The sequence below is a fragment of the Orycteropus afer genome, unplaced genomic scaffold (genome assembly GCF_000298275.1).
Source record: "Orycteropus afer afer isolate SDZICR_OR568_19922 unplaced genomic scaffold, OryAfe1.0 scaffold00008, whole genome shotgun sequence".
NCBI classification, from domain to species: Eukaryota; Metazoa; Chordata; class Mammalia; order Tubulidentata; family Orycteropodidae; genus Orycteropus; species Orycteropus afer.
Window position 1 is genome coordinate 5,211,364 of NW_006921595.1, and position 22,559 is coordinate 5,233,922.

The 22,559-nt window shown below is 46.0% G+C and overlaps 1 protein-coding gene across 1 annotated transcript; it reads left to right on the plus strand.

The window, feature by feature from the left end:
• The first annotated feature begins 19,714 nt into the window (after positions 1-19,714).
• TRIL (TLR4 interactor with leucine rich repeats) lies at positions 19,715-22,153 on the plus strand. The gene has a single exon (XM_007945552.2). It carries the CDS (start codon positions 19,715-19,717, stop codon positions 22,151-22,153), a length of 2,439 nt encoding a protein of 812 aa, XP_007943743.1.
• Positions 22,154-22,559: the final 406 nt, after the last annotated feature.

Sequence of the window (22,559 nt, forward strand, 5' to 3'; positions counted from 1 at the left end):
AGGAAGTTGGAGGGGAGCTGTTGCATTGTGGTAAACTGTGGTCAATGACATGAGACAAAGTATATGTGAACTGCTGTATCGAGAGTGAATTTGCTCTGTAAATCTTCACCCAAATCACAATAAAAAAAAAAATTATGCTTTGTGGTTTATTAAGGAAGTAACAGGATCAACAGGTTACAATGCAGAATAAGGATCAGAAAGCATGTAGTCAAAGTCTGGAAGACTCCTCTGAAATGGAGAGACAGCCCTCCCATCTTCAGTGCAGGACCGTTCTCTCAGCTCCCCTCAGTCATGCAAGCCAGTAGGCCCTACTCTCTGCTACATACTGCCCTCTCACCTCCTCTTGTCCTGCTCAGGATAGGCTTTTTGGCCCTGCATGCCCCTTCTCAGCTATGGAGGTCTCTTCTCAGCCCCCTCAAGACAGGCCTTCTCTCAGTCCCCTCAGAACAGACTTCCTCTCAGCCCCTTGCAGACAGGCATCTCTGCCTTTGGCCTCCCTTCTGTTGGCCTCTCCACTGCTAACTCACCCTGGTCACGGCCAGTGCAGCAGTTCTGTTAGCTCTCTTAGCTGCATTCCTAGCAGATTTCTACTGTCACCACCAATTCTGCTACAGGGTCCCTTCCATGCATCTGTCTTCCGTGATACAGTCCATGACTCGCATTACTACTCTTTTAGGAGGTTCCTTGCCTCTTTTCTCTCTGCTTCTTCTTTCTTTTTGCTGCTCTTGCCTTTTCTCTTTTCTGCTTCCTTTTTCCTTCTGAAACCTCTGTGGAGTTCACTGCCTATATAAGCAAACTCTCTGTCACTTTCAAGAGATGGCTTTCCCATGAGGGCCATGAACTGACCAATCCCCTTTCAGTAGGCCACAGTCACTTCTTACACATTAACAAAAACAAAACTCACTGCCATGGAGTCAATCCCGACTCATAGCAACCCCCTTTGGGTTTCTGAGGTGGTAAATCTTTACGGAAGTAGATTGCCTAGTCCACCTTCTGCAGAGTGGCTGGTGGGTTTGAACTGCCAAGCTTTTGGTTAGCAGTCACCTGCCTTAGGCACTGGGCCACCAGCTAAAAATCACTTCATTTGCATCAGTATATTAACCAATCCTTTCAAGGTGTGTAAAAAAGACCAGTCATAGGTGAGGCTGCAAGCCAAGGCCAGGCAAGAAGTTTCAGACCTTCAGGTTGTTTACAGCTTACCCAGGAAACATCAATCAACCTGGACAAAGGTAACAAACCCTTTGGCCTAGAAAACTAGGGCAAAGGGAACTCCTCAGGGCTTAGAGAAAAATTCCCTCAAGCTGTTTTTTCTAAAGAACCATGGCAAAAAGGCCACATAAAGAAATTCATTTCACCACAACAGGGTAAGCAAGCATATGAAAAGATCTCCATATCATATGTTATTAGAGAATTACAAATTAAAACAAGCAGATAGCACAAAACTCCAATCAGAATGCATAAAATCCAAAACATTGAGCAACAGAAACTTTCATTCACTGCTGGTGGGAATGCAAAAGAATACAGCCAGTTTGAAAGACAGTCTGACAGCTTCCTACAAAGCTAAACATAGTCCTCCCACAGGATGCAGCAAATCATACTCCTTGGTACTTACCCAAATGAGCTGAAAACTTATGTCCACACAAAAACCTGCACACGATGTTTATAGCAGCTTGATTCATAATTGCCAAAACATGGAAGCACCAAAGATGCCTTTCAATAGATGAAGAGATAAATTATGGTGTATCCATAGAGTAGAATATTATTCAGCAATAAAAATAAACAAGCTACCAGACCATGAAAAAAACACAGAGGAACCTTAAGTGCATGTTGCTAAGTGAAAGAAGCCAGTCTGAGGCGGCTACACATTGTAGGATTCCAACTATATGACATTTTGGAAAAGGCAAAACTAGCAAGATAGTAAAAAGATCAGTGGTTGCCAGGGATTCAGAGGAAGGAAACAAGAATTGGCAAGTCGAGCACAGGTCATCTTCAATATTCTGAATAGTGTACTGGTGAATACATGCCATCATGCATTTGTCAAAACTGTACAACAAAAGGATGAACCTTAATGCAGACTATGGACTTTAGTTAATAATGAATCAATATTGGTTCATCAATTGTAACAAATTACCACACTAATATAAGATGTTCTCATAGGGGAAACTATACTCAGAGTGAAAAGTGTATTTAAGAACTCTGGGTGATTTCTGTTTATTTTTCCTGTAAGCCTAAAACTGCTCTAAAATAGAAGGGCTCTCAACTTTAAAAAAAAAAGTTCACTTTACAAAAAATTGATTGTAGAGAAAAGTAGAACAAAACAAACCCATACTCCCACCAACTGAAGAAAAGCAACGTTCACCAACAGTTCATTCCCCAAATTTTTAAGACTACACATGCTATAAAACTTGGCAATTTATATGACACTTTGAAAATTCTTCTGTTCTAAATATCCACATGGTAACTTCAGTTTTTCTGTTTTGTGTTGATGATCTGCAACACATTATAGCAGACAGTGAGAAAGATGCTAAAAACATCCGTATTTTGGGATTCTCAATTCTGTTACAGAAATTAAATAAGGATGAATGGGAGGGATGTAAGCGAATGGGAAGAATGCGAGTCCTTATGAATGTATTAGCATTTTACTAACAGAAATACTTGATTTGCCTACAACAGGGCTCCGATGCTGTGGCTGGAACCTTTGATCTTATGTCCAACTCCACCATATGGTGTTACTAAGCATAATCAAAGTGCAAATCTTTATAGAAAATTAGAGACTCTGAAAAGGGGATGGATGCTTCCTTCCTCTAATTTCCTTTCCTGCCATGTTCTTGGTTTTAAGTAAAAAAAAAACATTGGGCCTTTTGATGAAATCTGCAAACACTTTTAGGGTATTTACAGTGTATATAGTCAATTATTTGACTATCCAAGATTATTTCCAGTACTAAGACTGACAGAATGTTCTTACCACAGAGCCACAGTTCTCAGCTCTGCTGCTCTTATTTTTGCCTAGACAGTGACATTAGACAAAGTGACCTCTGCGATTCAGGGGAAAAGGTAATGAAAAGATTGTTTTTGACAAATTTACCTCTAGGTTTTGATAATAAATCACTAAAAATTTACAGGATGGATTGCTAATCTTTTAGGTTGCTACTCTTCAAAAGAGTGGGCCCCATAAATTATTTTATATCATTGATAATCAAGTTGTGAGAAAAACAGTAATTTTTAAAGAAATTCCATTCAAAGATATTTATCAGCTCTCTGAAGAGAGTGGAAGGCAGATAATTTCTGATTTATAAATGGAAAAAAAAAAACTTGTATTTTACAAGTTGATCATCTTTATCCCTTTGCCAATACTCTGTTATTCAGTTTGAATGACTGTTATGAACCTGGACCTGGAGGAAAGTCCCTAGGCAAGTCTGCAATTTGGACTTAAAAGCCAGAAAGCTCTGCATGTTGTTTCTCATGGTTACAGATCATTGTGGCCAAGCCTTAAGCAAATTGTTTTTAATCATGTGGTTATCAAGAAAAAAAATAAAAGAGAAAGAGAAATAGCTTAAAGCCCTATTGAAATATGTTTAATTGAGTACAGGTGAGTCCACTTTCAGCTGGTGAGTACTGACACAGCTGGGCAGCTGATGGGCACTGGAGAGGTGGGGAGCTGGCATGCAACTGGCACAGCTGGACTGGCTGTTAATAGCTGTGGACCTCCTGACTGGAATGATATTTGTGGATCATTCCAGAAGTTAGCTAACTTCTCTGCTCCTTAGCATCCTCTCCTCCAAATTGGGGCTATGAATATTTTCACCTAATGGGGTTTATCTCCTAACCAGAAGACTGGTGGCTCAAATACACCAGCCACTCCTTGGAAGGAAGATTGGGCAATCTACTTCCGTAGTGATACCACCTTGGAAACCCAAGGAGGGGTCGCTATGAGTTGGGTCTGACTCGATGGCACTGAGTCTGGTTTTAGTTTAATGGGGTTTTAAGGTGTTCTGGTAGTGCTGTGGTTAAGGCATTAGGCTGCTAACCAAAAGGTTGGTGGTTCGAACCCACCAGCCACTACACAGAATAAAGATGAGGCAACCTACTTTCATAAAGATGTGTAGCCTTGGATACCCTATGGGTCGCTATGAGTCAGAATCAACTCAATGGCAGTGGGTTTGTGTTTTTTTTTTAAATGAGATTTGTGTTAAGGTGAAAAGTAGCTATGAGCTGTGAAAGCATTTATTTTTATTATTTTACTATTCTCAAAGAAATACATAATTGTACTTCATTTATCAAATGCTGAAAAGTAGAGCAAAAACAATTATTAATATTTTCACCACCTGAAGACAACAACTGTAAGCTTTTTACCTTCTTCTAGTTTTTTATGGAAGCCCTTTACAATTCAACAGTGAATGCCACAAAAATGAAATAAAATAAGGCTGCTGCTCTTCTAGTTTGGTGGAGATATAAATGACTAAATAAATGTTCTTACTTAGTATAAAGAAATCCAAATAAAAGGATAGTGGAAAGTTGTACCATAAAATATGATTGTAGGTCTCATTCCTAGAGATGACAAATATTTTCATACTTAAGAGTAAGAAACACTTTCATATGTAGAACATTTCCTTAGGCTACTGATTTAGTTCCATTCTAGGGAGGACATTTTATTATTGCTATGAAATTTCAGATACCTAAACAAAGTGTGCTATAACCACAAACAGTGCATGGATTTGCCTTATTTCCTAAGTCATTGTACTCAGTTGTCTGAGTATAATGCCTTTCCTTCTTGGCTTGCAAGAAATGCCTACAGTTAACTCCAGTTCTTGTGGACACAAAATCTGTTTATATACATGTCAGTTTCAAATAATGAGGCATCTCTGAACTGATGGATAAGGATTTTCCCTGGACACAGAATCTGGCATGTCAGAAGCATTCACCTTGTAAATGGCTTCCAACACACAGTATTACGCGTGCAGATGCTTTTTACAAAGGATTTAGTTGTTTATTATTTTCTTCTTGAAAAATAAGTGCTACACAGAATATAGTGTTCATTTTATTTACTTATCTGTACAATGGCACTATCCTCTTACGTTATTGTATTACATGTATTTATCTTCCCAGCCATGCTGACTTTTCTGGGGCTTTGGCTCTGTTTTACAGTTCTTTCTAGCCCCAAGCTCCTAACAATTTAGATACTGAAATGTCTGAATACGCCCTTGAGAATTAATTCAGTGGTTCCTAAGCTTGGGTTCTCTTCAGATAATAGCTGGGGAAATTGGTAACATGCTGAATAAACCCATAGACCCTACCCTGGAGATCCTGGATCAGAATCCCTGGGGGGTGGGCCTAAGATCCTGCATTCTTTTAACAAGCTCTTCAGTCTCATCTGTAAAATGGAGATAATAACAGTATCTAACTCAAAAGACTGTTGAAATAAATGAGTTAATTCATGTAAACTCACTGCCATGGAGTCAGACCTGACTCACAGTGACCCCTCCTTGGGTTTCCGAGGTGGTATCTCTACAGAAGCAGATTGCTCAGTCTTCTTTCCCAGGAGTGGCTGGTGGGTTTGAACCACCAGCCTTCTGGTTAGCAAATGCCTTAGTCACCAGATCTGTCACTCAATAAGCACTGCGTAAGTGCCAGGCATTATTACTGTGGTTATTAATATACTTAGCCTGTCATGAACAGGTGTTTAGGAAGCATTGTCTACTACAGAGCTTTGCAAACTTGAGCATGCATAAAAATAATCTGGTAGCTGATAAATGCAGGTGACTGGGCTCCCTCCCACTGAAATTCTGATTTAGTAATGCTGGGACAGAAATTGGGAGTTTGCATTCTCTAACGCCCTCAGATGGATCTGATGCAGATGGTCCCTGAGCCATCCTTTAAGATATGCTAGACAACAGATCAGCTTCACTTCAGTATGCATGGCTCCTGTAAAAATGTGTGTTGTTGGTGATTTTTTTTTCTCTTCCTGAAAAATGAATAAATATACACAAACTCTCTTTTTATTGAGTCCTTGCTGAGTATGAGGAAGATTATCTTAAATTTTCCCAATAACCCAGAAGCTCAACATAGTATTTCCATTTTAGTACTGAGTTAATGATGGTTTGTAGAGATAGGACTGCCTGTCTTATAAGCTAATAAAAACAAAGGAGCTGGAATTGGAATCCAGGTCTGAATGAGTCCAATACCCAAGTTCCTCACTATCTTAGTTCTCTAGTGCTGTTATAACAGAAATACCACAAGTGGATGGCTTTAACAAAGAGAAATTTATTCTCTCACAGATTAGGAAGCTAGAAGTCCAAATCCAGGGCACCAGATCTGGTGGAAGGCTTTCTCTGTCAGCCCATAGTTGTGTCTTCTTTCAGTAACTGTGGGCCTGGCATTCCTTGGAGATCTCCATGTGTCTTGGCATCGATCTTCCCATGGGTCTAGGAGGTTCACAGTGCAGGGACCTTCCACTCCTGGCTCTTCTTTCTTTATGGAAGTAGGCCCTTCTCTCTCTGCTTGTTTCTTTCCTTTTATCTCTTGTTAAGATAAAAGGTCAAACAGACCATACCCCAGGGAAACTCCCCTTACATGAGATTCGGACTATGACTTGATTAAGCGTGTTACATCCCACCCTAATCCAACTGATTGGCTGATCACATCAGATCACATCATGGGGGATAACTGCATCATTACATAACTATTGAGAATCATGGCCCACCCAGTCAAGGAGACATATATTTTGGGGGACACAATTCAATCCATGAAGTTCATCTCCCACTGTATTATACACAGGCTCACGGATTTTGCGTAGGTTTAATTGCAACTTTTCAAATGTTTGCCATTTGCAATCACAGGGACTAAACCTACAAAAAAAGAAAGTCAAAATTTTATTGTTCAAAACTCACAAAGCTAAATACTATCAATGAAATTAAAGTAAGTAAACTTTCAAATAATTTTTTTTTAGGTGCATATCACTTTTACTTCTCTAGAGCTCTGGTAGCATAGTGGCTAAAGCACTTGACTGCTAACCAGAAGGCTGGCGGTTCAAACCCACCAGCCACTCCTCAGAAAGAAGGTTGGGCAATCCTACTTCCGTAATGATACTGCCTCGGAAACCCAAGGAGGGGTCGCTATGAGTCAGGGCCGACTCGAAGGCACATAACAACAACAACAACAACAGTTTTTAAAGTTTAAAATTCTACTAAGACTTTTGAGGCAGCCTGTAACTCCTTAAGGGAAAATATGAGACCGAGCTGATACTCAGTAAACCAGTAGCTATTTCATTCACATCCTTGTTCCCCAAGGCAAAGAAACTTGCTGCTCAGACTGGGGCTAAGATGAGGCTCATTTAGGAGAAAGACAGCTTTGGAGTATGTTGGATAACATGTCCAGGCACCACTGGGGACTCTTGATTTCCTGCTTCATCTGTGTCAGGGGTCATTGCCTGTTTGTGGTGGGTAACACTGGGTGAAGAAACAGCTCCCATCTCTGCATGATGCTCAGAGACAGTTCCAGCTGCTGCTCTAGTGGGGTGTGGTCAGCTCTACCTCCCCTCTTCCTGCAGAGTTCCGGCCTGTGGCAAGGAACTCTCCTCCCCCTAACTCATCCTGCACCAGGGCTGTGCCTGGGGCAACTCTTGCAAGTTCCAGGGGCTGTCAGGGCTGGAATCCTCCATACCTCCATAGCTAAAGTTCAAGGCAGACCACAGAATGCTTGAGAAAACTTGAGTATAATGCCCTGGCAAGCCCAAGAGGCTTCCCATGCCTGGGCAAGAACACTGGAGAATCCTTCCACCGCATATGTATGTCATGGAACCAGCCCAAACTTGTTTGTACTTCTGACCTCTGCAACTACCAGGAGAGTTTTCTTAAAGTGAAATGACAAAGCTCTTATTTCTCTCATGAACAGCATTCCTTCCTATATTTTCTCTTGTGATTATGCTAATTATAGATTTAAGTGTAATCAATACTTGAATCTCTTGGAACCTGATCAAGCCTGGGTCCATCTGTAAACAAAGACATTACATAGTTAAGACATAGGCCCTTAAATGGAGACAACTATGTTCTTGCTTTTACTGAAAAACCCTAAAAATAGGTGCTGTTTTTTATAGAAAATTAGGCATTTTAAAATAAAAACTGCCTTCATTCAAACTCCTGTAATTTTTCTTTTTTTTCCCCCTAAATCTAAGTACATATACTTTCTTCCTGTAAAATGCTACACATGGACAACAGGCCTGTTTCCAGTATTTGAACAGCTTGTAGGTTAGTGAGTGAATGGAGGGCCCCCGCCAACTGCTCCCCTTCCCAGCTTTGGCTCCTGCATTTTGGGAGGGGGGCGTGGAATCCCAGGTGTCTAGATGGAAACCCCAGCCCATAGCTCCAGGCTCTTTATACCAGGCTCTGCCCCATTGTCTTCCCTCACACCTAAAGGTATAGATATTGTGGCATGATTGGCTCCCAGGAGGGTAGATGGGGGGAAAGATTCACATAGCTTCAGCAGTTAGGCAAGGAATTCCAAGGTCCCAGGAACCCTACGCAGGAGTGAGGGTGTAGACTATGAGTAGGTACATCTCCCTGGATTCCTGAAATTTTGCCTCTATGAGGAAGGCCAGAGCAGAGCCCTCCAAAAAAAACAGGGGTCCAGAATAGGGGCTCCATTCATCTGAGTCCAAGCATGATACAGTATATATTAAAAACAAAACCAAACAAAACCTCATTGCCATCAAGTCGATTCAACTCATAGCAACCCCTCCTTGGGTTTCCGAGGTGGTATCTCTACGGAAGTAGATTGTCCAGTCTTCCTTCCAAACAGTATGTGGAGTGCCTATGATTATGTTCTACTACCTGTCTGTCAGTATGTGGCGGCTTGCATGTTGCTGTGATAATGGAAACTATGCTACCATTATCTCAAATACCAGCAGGGTCACTCACAGTAGAAGAGGTTTCAGTGGAGCTTCCAGATTTACACAGACTAGGAAGAAAGGCTTGGTTACCTACTTATAAAACGTCAGCCAATGAAAACCCCATAAATCACCAAAGTCCGACCTGCAACCAACCAGGGAGTTGGCACAGGACTAGGCAGTTTGTTCTGTAGTACATGGGGTTTCCATGAGCCAGGGATGAACTTTACAGCAGCTAACAATAACTGCATATTACACTCTCTCTCTCTCTCTTTTTTTATTTTTCCTGTCATGTTATTTATTGAAAGGTTTTGTTTGTTTAAAATTGTGATTTGGGTGCAGATTTACAAAGCAGATTTGTTTTACATCCAACAGTTAACTCACATTTGATTTCACTGCCCCAATTACAATCTCCAACCATAAAAATCTCTCCTCCCTTTACCACCCTGTGACTACCCCCTCCCTGTGCCCTTCTTATCTGTGCATTCCTGTCTGTCCAGGTTTCTCTCCATGTGAATGCTGCCCCTCTGATGTCTCATGACTGATTGATCTAAGGGGTGCATCTCCCCAGGGTTGTTGTTAGGTGCCATTGAGTCATCTCCAACTCATAGCAACCCTATGCACAGAAGAATGAAACACCACCCGGTCCCACACCAGCACCACAACCCTTGCTATACTTGAGCCCACTGTCACAGCCACTGTGTCAATCCATCTCGTTGAGGGCCTTTCGTCATCATCTTTCTCCAGAGCATGGTCCCTTCTGACAACATGACCAACGTAGGTGAGATGAAGTCTGGCCACTCTCGATTCCAAGGAGCAATCCGCCTGCACTTCTTCCAGGACATATCAGTTAGTTCTTTTAGCAGTCCATGGTACTCTCAGCATTCTTTGCCAATACAACTCAAAAGCATACACTTTTCTTAGGTCTTCCTTATTTATTATCCAGCTTTCACATGCATATGAGGCAACTGAAAATACCATGGCTTGTGTCAGGCGCACCTTAGCCCTCAAGAGGCATCTTTGCTCTTCAGCACTTGAAAGAGGTCCTTTGCAGCCAATTTGCCCTATGCTATACATTGACTGATGTCCGCCCTGACTGCTGCTTCCATTGGTGTCAATTGTAGAACCAACCAACGTGAAGTCTTTGATAACTTCAATCTTTTCTGTTTAAGGTGATGCTTCTTGTTGGTCCAGTTGTGAGGAGTTCTGTTTTCTTTATATTAAGTGTAATCCATACTGCAGACGGTATTCTTCAATCTTAATCAATAAATGCTTCAAGTCATCCTCACGTTCAGCGAGCAAAGTTGTGTCATCAGAGTACTGCGGGTTGTTAATGATTCTTCCTCCAATCCTGATGACATGTTCCTCTTCATATAGTCCAGCTTCTCAGATTATTTGCTCAGCATATAGGAGCTCTGGTAGCATAGTGCCTAAGGCACTTGACTGCTGACCAGAAGGCTGGCGGTTCAAACCCACCAGCCACTCCTCAGAAGAAAGATGGGGCAATCTACTTCCATAATGATACTGCCTCGGAAACCCAAGGAGGGGTTGCTATGAGTCGGGGCCGACTCGATGTCACATAACAACAACAACATAGATTGAATAAGTATGGTGAAAGGATACAACCCTGACACACACTCACTTCTTGATTTTAAACCATGCAGTGTCCCCTTGTTCTGTATGAACAACAGTCTCCTGGTCTATGCACAAGTTCCTCATGAGTATGATTAAGTGTTCTGGAATTCCCATTCCTCTCAATGTTATCCACAGCATGTAATGATCCAAACAATCTATGCTTTTGCATAGTCAATAAAACACGAGGAAACATCTTTCTGGTATTCTTTGCTTTCACAAAAGATCCATCTGACATCAGCAATGATATCCCTCATTCCACATCCTCTTCTGAATCCAGCTTGCATTTCTGGAAGTTCTCTGTTAATATACTGCTGCAACTGTTTTTGAATTATCTTCAGTAAGATTTTATTTGCATGCAATATTAATGATATTGTTTGATAATTTCTACATTCTGTGGGATCATCTTTGTTTGGAACGGGTACAAATATGGATCTCTTCCAGTCAGTTGGCCAAGTAGCTGTCTTCCAAATCTTTTGGCAGAGCCGAGTGAGTGCCTCCAGCAGGGCATCCGTTTGTTGAAACATCTCAGTGGGTAGTCTCTCAATTCTTAGAGCCTTGTTCTTCGCCAGTTCTAATGGGAATTCCAGAACACTTAATTGAATGGACTCGTGAAGAACCTGCACACAGACCAGGAAGCTGTTGTTCGAACAGAACAAGGGGAAACTGCACAGTTTAAAATCAAGAAGGGAGTGTGTCAGGGTTGTATCCTTTTCACCACAGGTATTCAATCTATATGCTCAGCAAATAATCTGAGAAGCTGGGCTGTATGAAGAAGCACATAGCATCAGGATTGGAGGAAGAATCATTAACAACCAGCGATATGCTGACCACACAACTTTGCTTGCTGAAAGTGAGGATGGCCTGAAGCACTTACTGATGAAGACTAAGACCACCTAGAGTAGGTGCATGTATCTCTCTGGGGTAGATGTTCTATATGTAGCTCTTTGTACTGTTGGGCTGAGAGCCAATCCACAAAGTGAGTCCATTTCCAGGCCCAAAGGATAACCTGGGGCCATAGCCCCAGGGCTTCTACCAGTCTCTATCCTACTAGTAATTCTGGTCATTTTTGTTCTTATTTATTAAGCCTCACCTGTGCCCTCACTCCGACCTTGTTTTGAGGGTTTTTTTTTTTTTTTTTCATGTTTTATTGTGCTTTGGGTGCAAACTTACAAAGCAAATTTTACATTCAACAGTTCATGTACATTTGATTTCATGGCCCCAGTTACCATCCCCAACCATAAAAAGCTTTCCTCCCTTCCCCTCCCTGTGACTACCCCGCTCTGGACCCTTCCTATCTATGCATGCCTGTCTGTCCAGCTTTCCCTCTGTGAGTATACTGCTTTCTTTTAGGCATTTCCAGGCTTCCCCTTATGTTGCCCTTTGCCTCTTTGACTGCTTTACTCACTTCTAAGTAATATCACTCATTTTTCAAAGTCAATGCAGGCATCCTGTCCTGTATCCTCAAGCTCTAAGTTCAGGTACCTCTTTTTAGGGCTCCCACAGCTCCATCCTCAGTTCTTGTCACCTGGCACTGTCACTGTAGTTCTACTATCAGCTCTCTCCACTAAGCTGTTGCCACCCTGGAGTCTGGCACTGTATCTTATCAGCCACTGCATTTCCAGCACTCATCCTGGGATTTGGCACATGGTAAATGCTCTTGCCTGATATATTAGTCAGGGTTCTTCAGAGAAGCAGAACCAATAAAAACTAAAACCAAACCTTCTGCCATTGAGTGGATCTCGATTCATAGTGATCTTTCAGGACAGAGAAGAAGTTCCCCATGGGGTTTCCAAGGCTGTAATCTTTACGAAAGCTGACTGTGACATGTTTTTCCCCCAGAGCGGCTGGTGGGTTTGGTTACCAGCCCAGTGCTTAAACACTGAGCTGTCAGAACAGAGAGAGAGAAAGAGATTGGGGCTGACTGATTTATTTTAAGGAATTGGTTTAGGAGATTGTGAAGCCAGGCAGTGGCTTGAGAAAGAATCCTCCCTAGGGAAACCCTGGTTTTTGCACTTAAAGCCTTCAACTGATTGAATGAAGTCCACCCACATTATGGAGGGTAATCTGCTTTACTCAAGGTCAACTGATTTAAATGTTGTTGTTGTTGTTGTTGTTGTTGTTGTTGTTTGCCGTCAAGTGTCAAGTCGGCCCCGACTCACAGCGACCCCTCCCTGGGTTTCCGAGGCAGTATCACTACGGAAGTAGGATCGCCCAACCTTCCTTCCAAGGAGTGGCTAGTGGGTTTGAACCTCCAGCCTTCTGGTTAGCAGTCAAGTGCCTTAGGCACTATGCTACCAGAGCTCCTGATTTAAATGTTAATTACATGTAAATACTTCATAGCAACATCTACAATAGGTTTTGACCAAACAACTACCCACTATAGCCTAGTCAGGGTAACACATAACCGATTGATTGCTAGCAGCATTAAGAATTGAAAATAAAAATCGCCGTTTGGAGTTGCTTTTATACTTCTTCATCTCTAGCAGCTTCCACTACTACTGAATTCCAGCTAATTTCCGTTTCAATTCCTAAACAAGAAAGATGGTCTGGCAATAAACGCCTAACCATGTGGCATTATGGGACTAGAAGTCATTGAGTGCATGTGCAAACATTAAATAATTTATTCTACATTACTCAAATATCACTCATTTGTAAGGCCAAACTTCATAGGATATATGCCTTTAAAAAGTGCAGCATTTGTTAAAAATATGGGAGTCACATTTGCCAGCAAAATTTATATACATACATATACATGTATGTGTTAGCACTTTACCTGTAGGTCTCAAAATCTTACTTTTCACAGAAACTGGATTGAGAATGGTTGTGACACCTTTCTCTGACCAGAAGCAAACCATCATATCAGAAACTGTTTATACTTTCTACGACACATTATATCCATTTTAAAGTTAGTGCATGTGGCAGATGGATGACTCCAAGAAAATGGAATGTTATGGAAAAACAATTGGCTTTTGACACAAAACCATGCATGATATTATTTCTCCCAGCAATCCAGGACTACTGGTGAAAATATTAAACACTGGAGAATAATACCAAAGACAGACACAACGTTCAAAATACTGAACATCTGCAGTGCTCTGGTAATTCTGTAAATCTGACTTAGATAAGGCATGTATAAAGGGGAGTGGGTATAATGAAAGACATTTAGTGGAATGAGTGATTGGTCTAAACTCTGTGGGTATCCTGCCTGCTGCCCTTGCTGGCGCTGCAGGTTTTTTGCAGAGTCAGGAAAAGAAGGCTTACTCAAAGGATAGATTTGACTTCTACTTTTCCCTCTTCACATCCTAAGGAGCTCTGGGAACACAGTGGTTAGTTAAAGCAGTTGGCCGCTAACCAAAAGGTTGATGGTTTGAACCCACCAGCTGCTCCATGGAAGAAAGATGAGGCAATCTGCCTTGGTAAAGATTTAAAAAAAAAAAAAAAAAAAACCCAAACGCACTGCCATTGAGTTGGATATGACTCACTGAGACCCTTCCTCGGATTTCCAAGGCTGTACCACTACCAAGTAGATTGTCTAACCTTCCTTCCAAGGAGTGGCTGGTGGGTTTGAACTGCCAACCTTCTGGTTAGCAGTCAAATGCCTTAGGCACTGCGCCACTATGGGGCAGTTCTACTCTGTCTTATAGGGGCGCTATGAGTCAGAATCAACCCAATGGCAGCAGACTTGGTCTTCTGGTATATCATATCCAGCTCAGCTTCTAAACTCTTCTCCATTCAGAAGGCTGTTTGTGTGTCCGGAGGCTAGAGGTGGCAGTTTCTCTTATGGGTTCAAAGTAGATGTATGTTGCTACATTTCTATCCCAAGCACACCCAGTGGTTCAGTCTGAAAGTCAGCAGACTTTTTGGGCTCATTTTTGCTGAAAAATCAGGATAACCCCTGTGGCATGATGGTGTTATCAGCAAGGGCTGAAGGTTCTTCTAACAGCGTTACTGGCCCAAATCAGGAAAGCTGGGAACTTATGCCACACTGTGCAAGCTTGTATTTCACCCACAAGGTAACCACATCTTCACACAGGGAGTTTTGGAAGTTTCTCACAATAAGCATTAAAAGACAAACTACCAAACTACCTGGATAACTTCGTATTTCATCTTAAGACAGACATTTGGTTATTCAAATTTACCTTCTGAAAACTCAAGGCAAATCACCGCAAATCTGATCAATTGAGTGCCCTGGGTGGACATTTCACTACCTACAGACCTTTTGTTCTTTAACATCCATCTCCATGCTCACACATTAAAGTCTTCACTCACCACACCTGCCGTCAACCTCATTTTTCTCCAAATTGAGAATTTGTTTCTATCACTTGCCTATGTTGTTGTTGTTAGGTGCCATCAAGTCAGCTCTGACTCATAGCAACCCTATGTCCAACAGAACAATCCTTGCTACACTTAAGCCCATCATTGCAACCACTGTGTTAATCCATCTTTTGAGGGTCTTCTGCTATTTTGCTGACCCTCCACTTTACCAAGGATGGTATCCTTCTCCAGGGAACGATCTCGTCTGACAACGTGACCAAAGTGAGTGAGACAAATTCTGGCCATTTTTGCTTCCAGGCTGCAAGGCACTTCTTCCAGGACATATTTGTTTGTTCTTTCCACAGTCCATGGTACTTTCAGTATTCTTCACCAACACCATAACTCAAAAGCATCAGCTCTTCTTTGGTCTTCCTTATCCATTGTCCAGCTTTCACGTGCATACCAGGCAACTGAAAATGTCACACTTTGGGTTCTACACTTCAAAGTGACATCTTTGCTCTTCAACACTTTAAAGAGGTCTTTTGCAGCAGATTTGCTCAGTGCAATATGATGTCTGATGTCTTGACTGCTGCTTCCGTGGGTATTGATTATGGATCCAAGTAAAATGAAATCTTCGACAACTTCAATCTTTTCTCCATTTATCAAGATGCTGCTAGATAAATAGGTAATACTTTACTCCATTCACATCATTAAGATCGACTCTACTTTGAAAAGGCAGCTCTTTCTCAGTTGTATTTTGAGTGCTTTCTGACCTGAGCAGTTCATCTTCTGGCACTGTATCAGGCAATATTTCAGGACTATTCATACAAGTTTTCCAGTAATACACCACACAGAGTTTCACAGCTAGTCATAAGGTTTTCACTGGCCAGTTCTTTGAGAAGAACTGTCTTCCCTACCTGTCTTCATCTAGAAGCTCCACTGAAATCTGTCCACCATGGGTGACCCAGTTGGTACTTGAAATACTGGTGGCATAGCCTCCAGCCTCAGAGAAATATGCAAGCCACCCCAGTATGATAAACTGACAGACAAGTGATTGTATAACTTACCTGTGTTAACGACTAAATGAGGCAATTAATCACTATCAAACTTTGCAACTATTAAAGTTTGTGAACCACCTTGGCATCTTTCTTATATCACTGCCATAGATTATTACCTAAACTTTCAATGCCTTGCACTTCCACTAGACTGAAAGCTTCTGGAGGTGAGCATGTCTCTCTCCTTTAATTGTCCACACTGTTGCACAGAATAAATCCATTTCCATGAATAGAGTTTGACTCATGGCCCTCCTACCATGAGTATAGAGTATAGAGTAGAAATGTGAGATCACACGTTTGTACAAATGCCCAGCAGGTAATCATTTTTTTAACAAGAAGCCATTAGTGCAAGGGAACTCCAGCACGTTCCCCACGCCTCAGGGCTTTACCGCAGAGTCCTGAACCCCTCTCCCCTCCTTTACTTCCCCAAGCAACAACCAATCAGTGAATAATAGAGAAGAACCTGAAGTCCTGATTTCCCTGACCCCCTAGATACCCCCTAGCAACAACCAATCAGTAAATATCAGGAAAATACCTGAAATTCCTATACCTAAAATAGCTAGAAAGGGCAGTTTGCAGCCTCAGCCCACAGGACAGAGCCAATCAAGTAGGGACAACGCGCAATTCGAAAAATAACAACCAATCCTGTAATTTTCTGATTGAAACTTCCCCGTTCCTGCTCCATCCCCGATAAAAGATCCCCTTCCCCTTTGTTCAGGGCTCTGGATCCTGAACCGCTGCATTGAGGGTTCGGGCTTGAATAAACAACCCCTATGCTTTTGTAATGGAATCGGCTCCTTGGTGGTTTTTGGGGATTCAACAACTGGGCACAACAGAACTTCTCCATAGGATTTTCTTGGCTGGAACCTTTATGAAAGCAGATGTTGTTGCTGTTGTTGTTATGTGCCGTCGAGTCAGTCCCGACTCATAGCGACCCCTCCTTGGGTTTCCAAGGCAGTATCACTAGGGAAGTAGGATTGCCCAACCTTCCTTCTGAGGAGTGACTGGTGGGTTTGAACCACCAGCCGTCTGGTTAGCAGGCAAGTGTCTTAGCCACTATGCTACCAGAGATAGTCGGGCCTTTTTTCCACAGAACCACTAGGTGGATTTGAACCACAAATATTTAGGGTAGTAGTCAAGGTAGCATAGTGCCTAAGGCACTTGACTGCTAACCAGAAGGCTGGAGGTTCAAACCCACCAGCCACTCCTTGGAAGGAAGATGGGGCAATCTACTTCCGTAGTGATACTGCCTCGGAAACCCAAGGAGGGGTTGCTATGAGACTCAATGGCACATAACAACAACAACAGTCAAGCACAAAGAGTTTGTACCACCCAGGAGCCTGCATCAAGTTGTTGTTAATTGCTGTAGAGTCATTTCTGACTCATGGCATCCCCATGTATGCAGAGTAAAACTAAGGGTTTTCAAGGCTGTGACCTTTCCAAAGAAGGTAACCAAGTGTTAAAGGGGCAGGGAGGCAGCATCTTTTGACCTCCTCTAACCACCTTCAGAAACCCAAGGAGGGGTCACTATGAGTCAAGTCTGACTTGACAGCACATAACAACAACTACTACACAAGGGGAAGACAGAATCACCACCAGCAGCCCAAGGCCTGTTGCTATGAGGCCAAAAATGCTGCCACCCTCCAGCCCTCTTACCAACCTTGACACCAACCATCCCTCCCATGGCACCCATCACCTCTTTGCTGCAGTGGCCATGCAGAATTTGCAGATTATAGAGTTTATTAGGGAAGCAACAGGCTACAATTCAAGTTCAGGAACACACTCAGGATACAGTTCTTCGATCAGGACAGTCTCTCCTCTGCTGTGTCCTTAGACACACCTCTCTGGTCCTTGGCCTCTCAGCCTGGCCTCTGCGGGCAATGTAAGCCTGCTGCTCTGTCTCATGCTTCAGTCAGGAATCTCTCTCAGCCTGGCAGCTCTCTCAGCTGGATATCTCTCTCAGCTGGCAGTGAGACTTCCCCTCTGCCTCTAGGAGGGCTCATTTTAAACCTGGCAGAGTGGCAAAACTAACCAATCGCAACATCAGAGTTCTACACACCTGAGAAAGAGCCAATCTTCCCAGATTACTTCCTGCTGCGCCAACAGAAATGCCCCAGGTGGATGACTCTAACAATCAGGAGTTTAAAAACAGCTACTCAGTTGGTCAAGGCAAATTCCACTATAAACTCCAGTCTCATTATAGGGAATAACTACTACCAGCTGCCCAGCCAAGCTGACACATATTTGCATGATCCCACCCAGTAATCCGTTGGGAATTACAAAGACTGTGACTAGAAAAGCTATACCATGTAAGTCACTACACTGCACCAGGCCACTGAATAGAGTTAAGTCCTCAAAATTATATATTTTTTTAATATCTTGGGGAAGAAGGTTGAAGAGGCAATTATTTGGGGAAGGACATTTCCATAAACTAATAGCACTTAAAAGATACTACTTGTCCATTTTTCATTCTTCGCAGAGGCTGTCCCAGAGAAACCACTGTAAGTGCTCCATTCCCTATTGATAATAATAGATTATACATGAGCAAGTAAGCTGGGCTAAAAACTTTTTGAGGAGCCCTTGCAAGCCCACACATAAAGCATGAGGAGACTAGAGTGGGCAGTTATGCAGGGTCTGCAAAGGTTATTATACATATACAATGTCAGGAGTCTGTCCCAAGTGCTGTAAAATCCTTGTATTTATGGGACCGAATCACCCAAATTTAACACAGAGGAAGAACCGGTTCTGTGCTTTCTCCATGCTCTCTTGCCTTCAGGTACCCAGAAGGGGGTGGTGCCTCTCCTAGGCTATTCGTACACACAGGTCAAAACCACAAACGCACAACAATCAGAATAGGTTGATCGGCGAGAGCAGCCCACTACATGTCTCTGCAGACAACACTGTGTTCGCCAAAACTTTCTGTAGAATGCTGGCGCACTCAATGCTGCCGTAACTTCCCGCAGACTGGCTCCTGGAAGAGCAAGGAAACTTAAAAGCTAGTGAGGAGAGGCGCGCGCCCACTGCTCTGGAGCGGCGGGTGTACTCTCCTCTAAAATAAAAAGGGCTCTGTCTGCAAATCCAGTTTGCTCGCCCGGTAATCCACCCCCGCCCCCAGCCCTGCGTGTCCGACCGGTACAGCTGTTTTTAATCCCTACTTTTCTCACTTGGCGTCCAAGGCTCGAGCTGACCAGACGAGGAGCCACTTAGCGTTTCCTCCTCCCCCTGCAGAGTCTATCCTCCCTCCGCCGTATCCTCTTTCTCCGCCTGCATCCCCGGGGGGGGGGGCAGAGTGTGGGAAGAACGAATTTCCGCCTGGTTTTCTCGCCACTCGCCGAGTTTAGCCCCTTCCGGACACAGCCTGCGCGCCCCCGGCTCCTCCCCGGGCTGTTCCTCCGAGGCTGCGTTCGGTGTCGGGGAACGAGAGCGAGGAGGCGCCAGCTGAGGGGGCCGAGCGCCGGGGAGCAACAGCCACGCCGCGCCCTGAGGAGCTCTTGGAAAGGCTCCCGCCCGCAGCTGGGGAATCCACTCGGCGAGGAAAATCCGCGCCAGGGAATCCAGCTCTCCCGCCTCCGCAGCAAACAAAAACCGCGACGTCTTGCTCTCTCCCCCGCCCCCCGACGCGCACCCGGAGAAACTGTTTTCTGCAGAAATGCAACAAGTAGCACCCAGAGCTCGCCCAGCGCCCTGCGTTGCCTGACTTGGCCAAGCAAACCCCGTCTTGCAGACCCAGTCTAGCTACCGGACAAAGGGCGGAGGAGGGGCCGGACGGAGCAGCGGAGTCCGAAAGAGGCCATTTAGTGACTCTGGCCAGGCCAAGGGGAATGCGGAGGAGACACAGAGCCGGCGGGCCAAGAGGACGATCCGGTCGCAGCACGCAGGGCGGGCGGCGATGGAGGCTGCCCGCGCCGTGCGCTTCCTACTCATGGTGTGCGGCTGCCTTGCGCTCCCGCCCTGGACCGAGCCCGTGTGCCCCGAGCGCTGTGACTGCCAGCACCCTCAGCACCTCCTGTGCACTAACAGGGGGCTCCGCGCGGTGCCTAAGACCAGCTCGCTGCCGAGCCCCCAAGAAGTGCTCACCTACAGCCTCGGAGGCAACTTCATAACCAACATCACGGCCTTCGACTTCCACCGCCTGGGACAGCTCCGACGGCTGGACCTGCAGTACAATCAGATCCGCTCTCTACACCCCAAGACCTTCGAGAAGCTCTCACGGCTGGAGGAGCTCTACCTGGGGAACAACCTCCTGCAGGCGATCGCCCCTGGCACGCTGGCCCCGCTGCGGAAGCTGCGCATCCTCTATGCCAACGGGAACGAGATAGGCCGCTTAAATCGCGGTTCCTTCGAGGGCTTGGAGAGCCTGGTCAAGCTGCGGCTGGACGGGAACGCCCTGGGGGCGCTGCCGGACGCCGTCTTCGCCCCCTTGGGCAACCTGCTCTACCTTCATCTAGAATCCAACCGGATCCGTTTTCTGGGCAAAAACGCCTTCGCCCATCTGGGCAAGCTGCGCTTCCTCAATCTCTCTGCCAACGAGCTACAGCCGTCTCTGCGCCACGCAGCCACCTTCGCACCGCTCCGCTCCCTGTCGACCCTCATCCTTTCCGCCAACAGCTTGCAGCACCTTGGCCCGCGCGTCTTCCAGCACCTGCCGCGCCTTGGCCTACTCTCTCTCAGGAGCAACCAGCTCTCACAGCTCGCTCCGGAGACCTTCTGGGGTTTGGAGGCCCTGCGCGAGCTGCGCCTGGAGGGCAACAGGCTGAATCAGCTGCCTGTGACACTGCTGGAGCCGCTGCATAGCCTGGAGGCACTGGACCTGAGCAGCAACGAGCTGTCCGCGCTGCACCCCGCCACGTTTGGCCACCTTGGCCGGTTGCGCGAGCTCAGCCTGCGCAACAACGCGCTCAGCGCCCTCTCCGGGGACATCTTCGCGGCTAGCCCAGCTCTCTACCGGCTGGATCTAGACGGCAACGGCTGGACCTGCGACTGCCGGCTGCGAGGCCTGAAGCGCTGGATGGGAAACTGGCACTCGCAGGGCCGGCTTCTCACGGTCTTTGTGCAGTGTCGCCACCCCCCGGCCCTTCGGGGCAAGTACCTGGATTACCTGGACGACCAACAGCTACAGAACGGGTCCTGCGCAGATCCGTCGCCCTCACCTTACCCGACCCCCGACAGTAGGCGGTGGCCCTTGCCCACAGTAGCCGAGGAGGAGATGGCGCCCCCTGCAGACAGTCTTGTTGAGGAGTTGTCGCCGCAGCCGCAGCTGCAGCAGCGGGAACGATTTCCGCCTGGGGTGGCCTGGGATGGGGTCGTCAGGGAGCTCATCAGCAACCGCAGTGTACTGAGGTTGAGCCGACGGGGCCCCGGCCTTCAGCAGCTGGGTCCCTCCGCCGCCGCTGCTGCGGACCCGCCGCCACCCCTGCTGGACTTCTACGAGAAGCCCGAGCAGGGACGCCCGACCCGGAGCGATCCAGCATTCGCTGAGCCTACCCCGACGGCGGCGTCTGGCTTTGCTCCTTCTCCAGCCGGCGACCCCTGGCAGCGTGCAGCGAAGCAGAGCTTGGCCGCGGAGCAGCAGGAACGTGCTGTCCAATCCTACAGCAGGGTTGGCTTGCCTCCTCTGGTGTCTGATCCGTGCGACTTCAACAAGTTCATCCTGTGCAACCTGACAGTGGAGGCGGTGGGCGCCAACAGCGCCTCTGTGCGCTGGGCTGTGCGCGAGCACCGCAGCCCCCGGCCGCTGGGCGGCGCGCGCTTCCGCCTGCTCTTCGACCGCTTTGGCCAGCAGCCCAAGTTCCACCGCTTCGTCTACCTACCCGAGCACAGCGACTCGGCCACGCTGCGTGAGCTGCGCGGAGACACCCCCTACCTGGTGTGCGTGGAAGGCGTGCTTGGGGGCCGGGTCTGCCCCGTGGCTCCCCGGGACCACTGTGCAGGGCTGGTCACCTTGCCGGAACCAGGGAGCCACAGTAGCGTCGACTACCAGCTGTTGACCTTGGTCCTGTTGGCTGTCAATGCGCTGCTGGTGCTTCTGGCCTTGGCGGCCTGGGCGTCGCGCTGGTTGCGGAGGAAGCTGCGGGCCAGGCGAAAGGGCGGGACCCCGGTCCACGTTCGCCACATGTACTCAACTCGACGGCCTCTGCGCTCCATGGGCACTGGTGTGTCTGCAGACTTCGCGGGATTCCAGTCGCATCGGCCTCGCACTACAGTGTGTGCTCTCAGTGAGGCAGATCTCATCGAGTTCCCGTGCGACCGCTTCATGGATAGCTCAGGCGGCGGCACAGGCGGCAGCTTGAGACGGGAGGACCATCTTCTGCAGCGATTTGCAGATTAGGTCCCGGGCTTCCAGGGGTGTGAAGACCATCTAACTGGCCTTGAGGAACCGCCTCCCCACAAGTTCCCTCAACCCACATCAGGGACGGCTCCCATTTTATCAGACCTTCACCTTGTCCGTTTTCTGCGTCTATCAAGGGGGAGGCCAAAGGGGACAGAGAGCCAATTTAGGCACCATCCTCAATGCTCAGTAGCCCCTCATGAAGTAAATGGTGCTTGATGATCAAGGCCAAGAACAGGGGACAAATGGATGATGGGGTGCAGAGGTGAGAGGCTTATTTCACATAAAGGCCTTGACGTAGCTATGGGAATGGCTTTTGTGGCATTGCAGTGCAGTAAGCCTGGCTCCTTTTGGGGTAGAAAAGGGTACTTTGGCTTTCAACATTGCCAGAGATTGTGGTGCATGC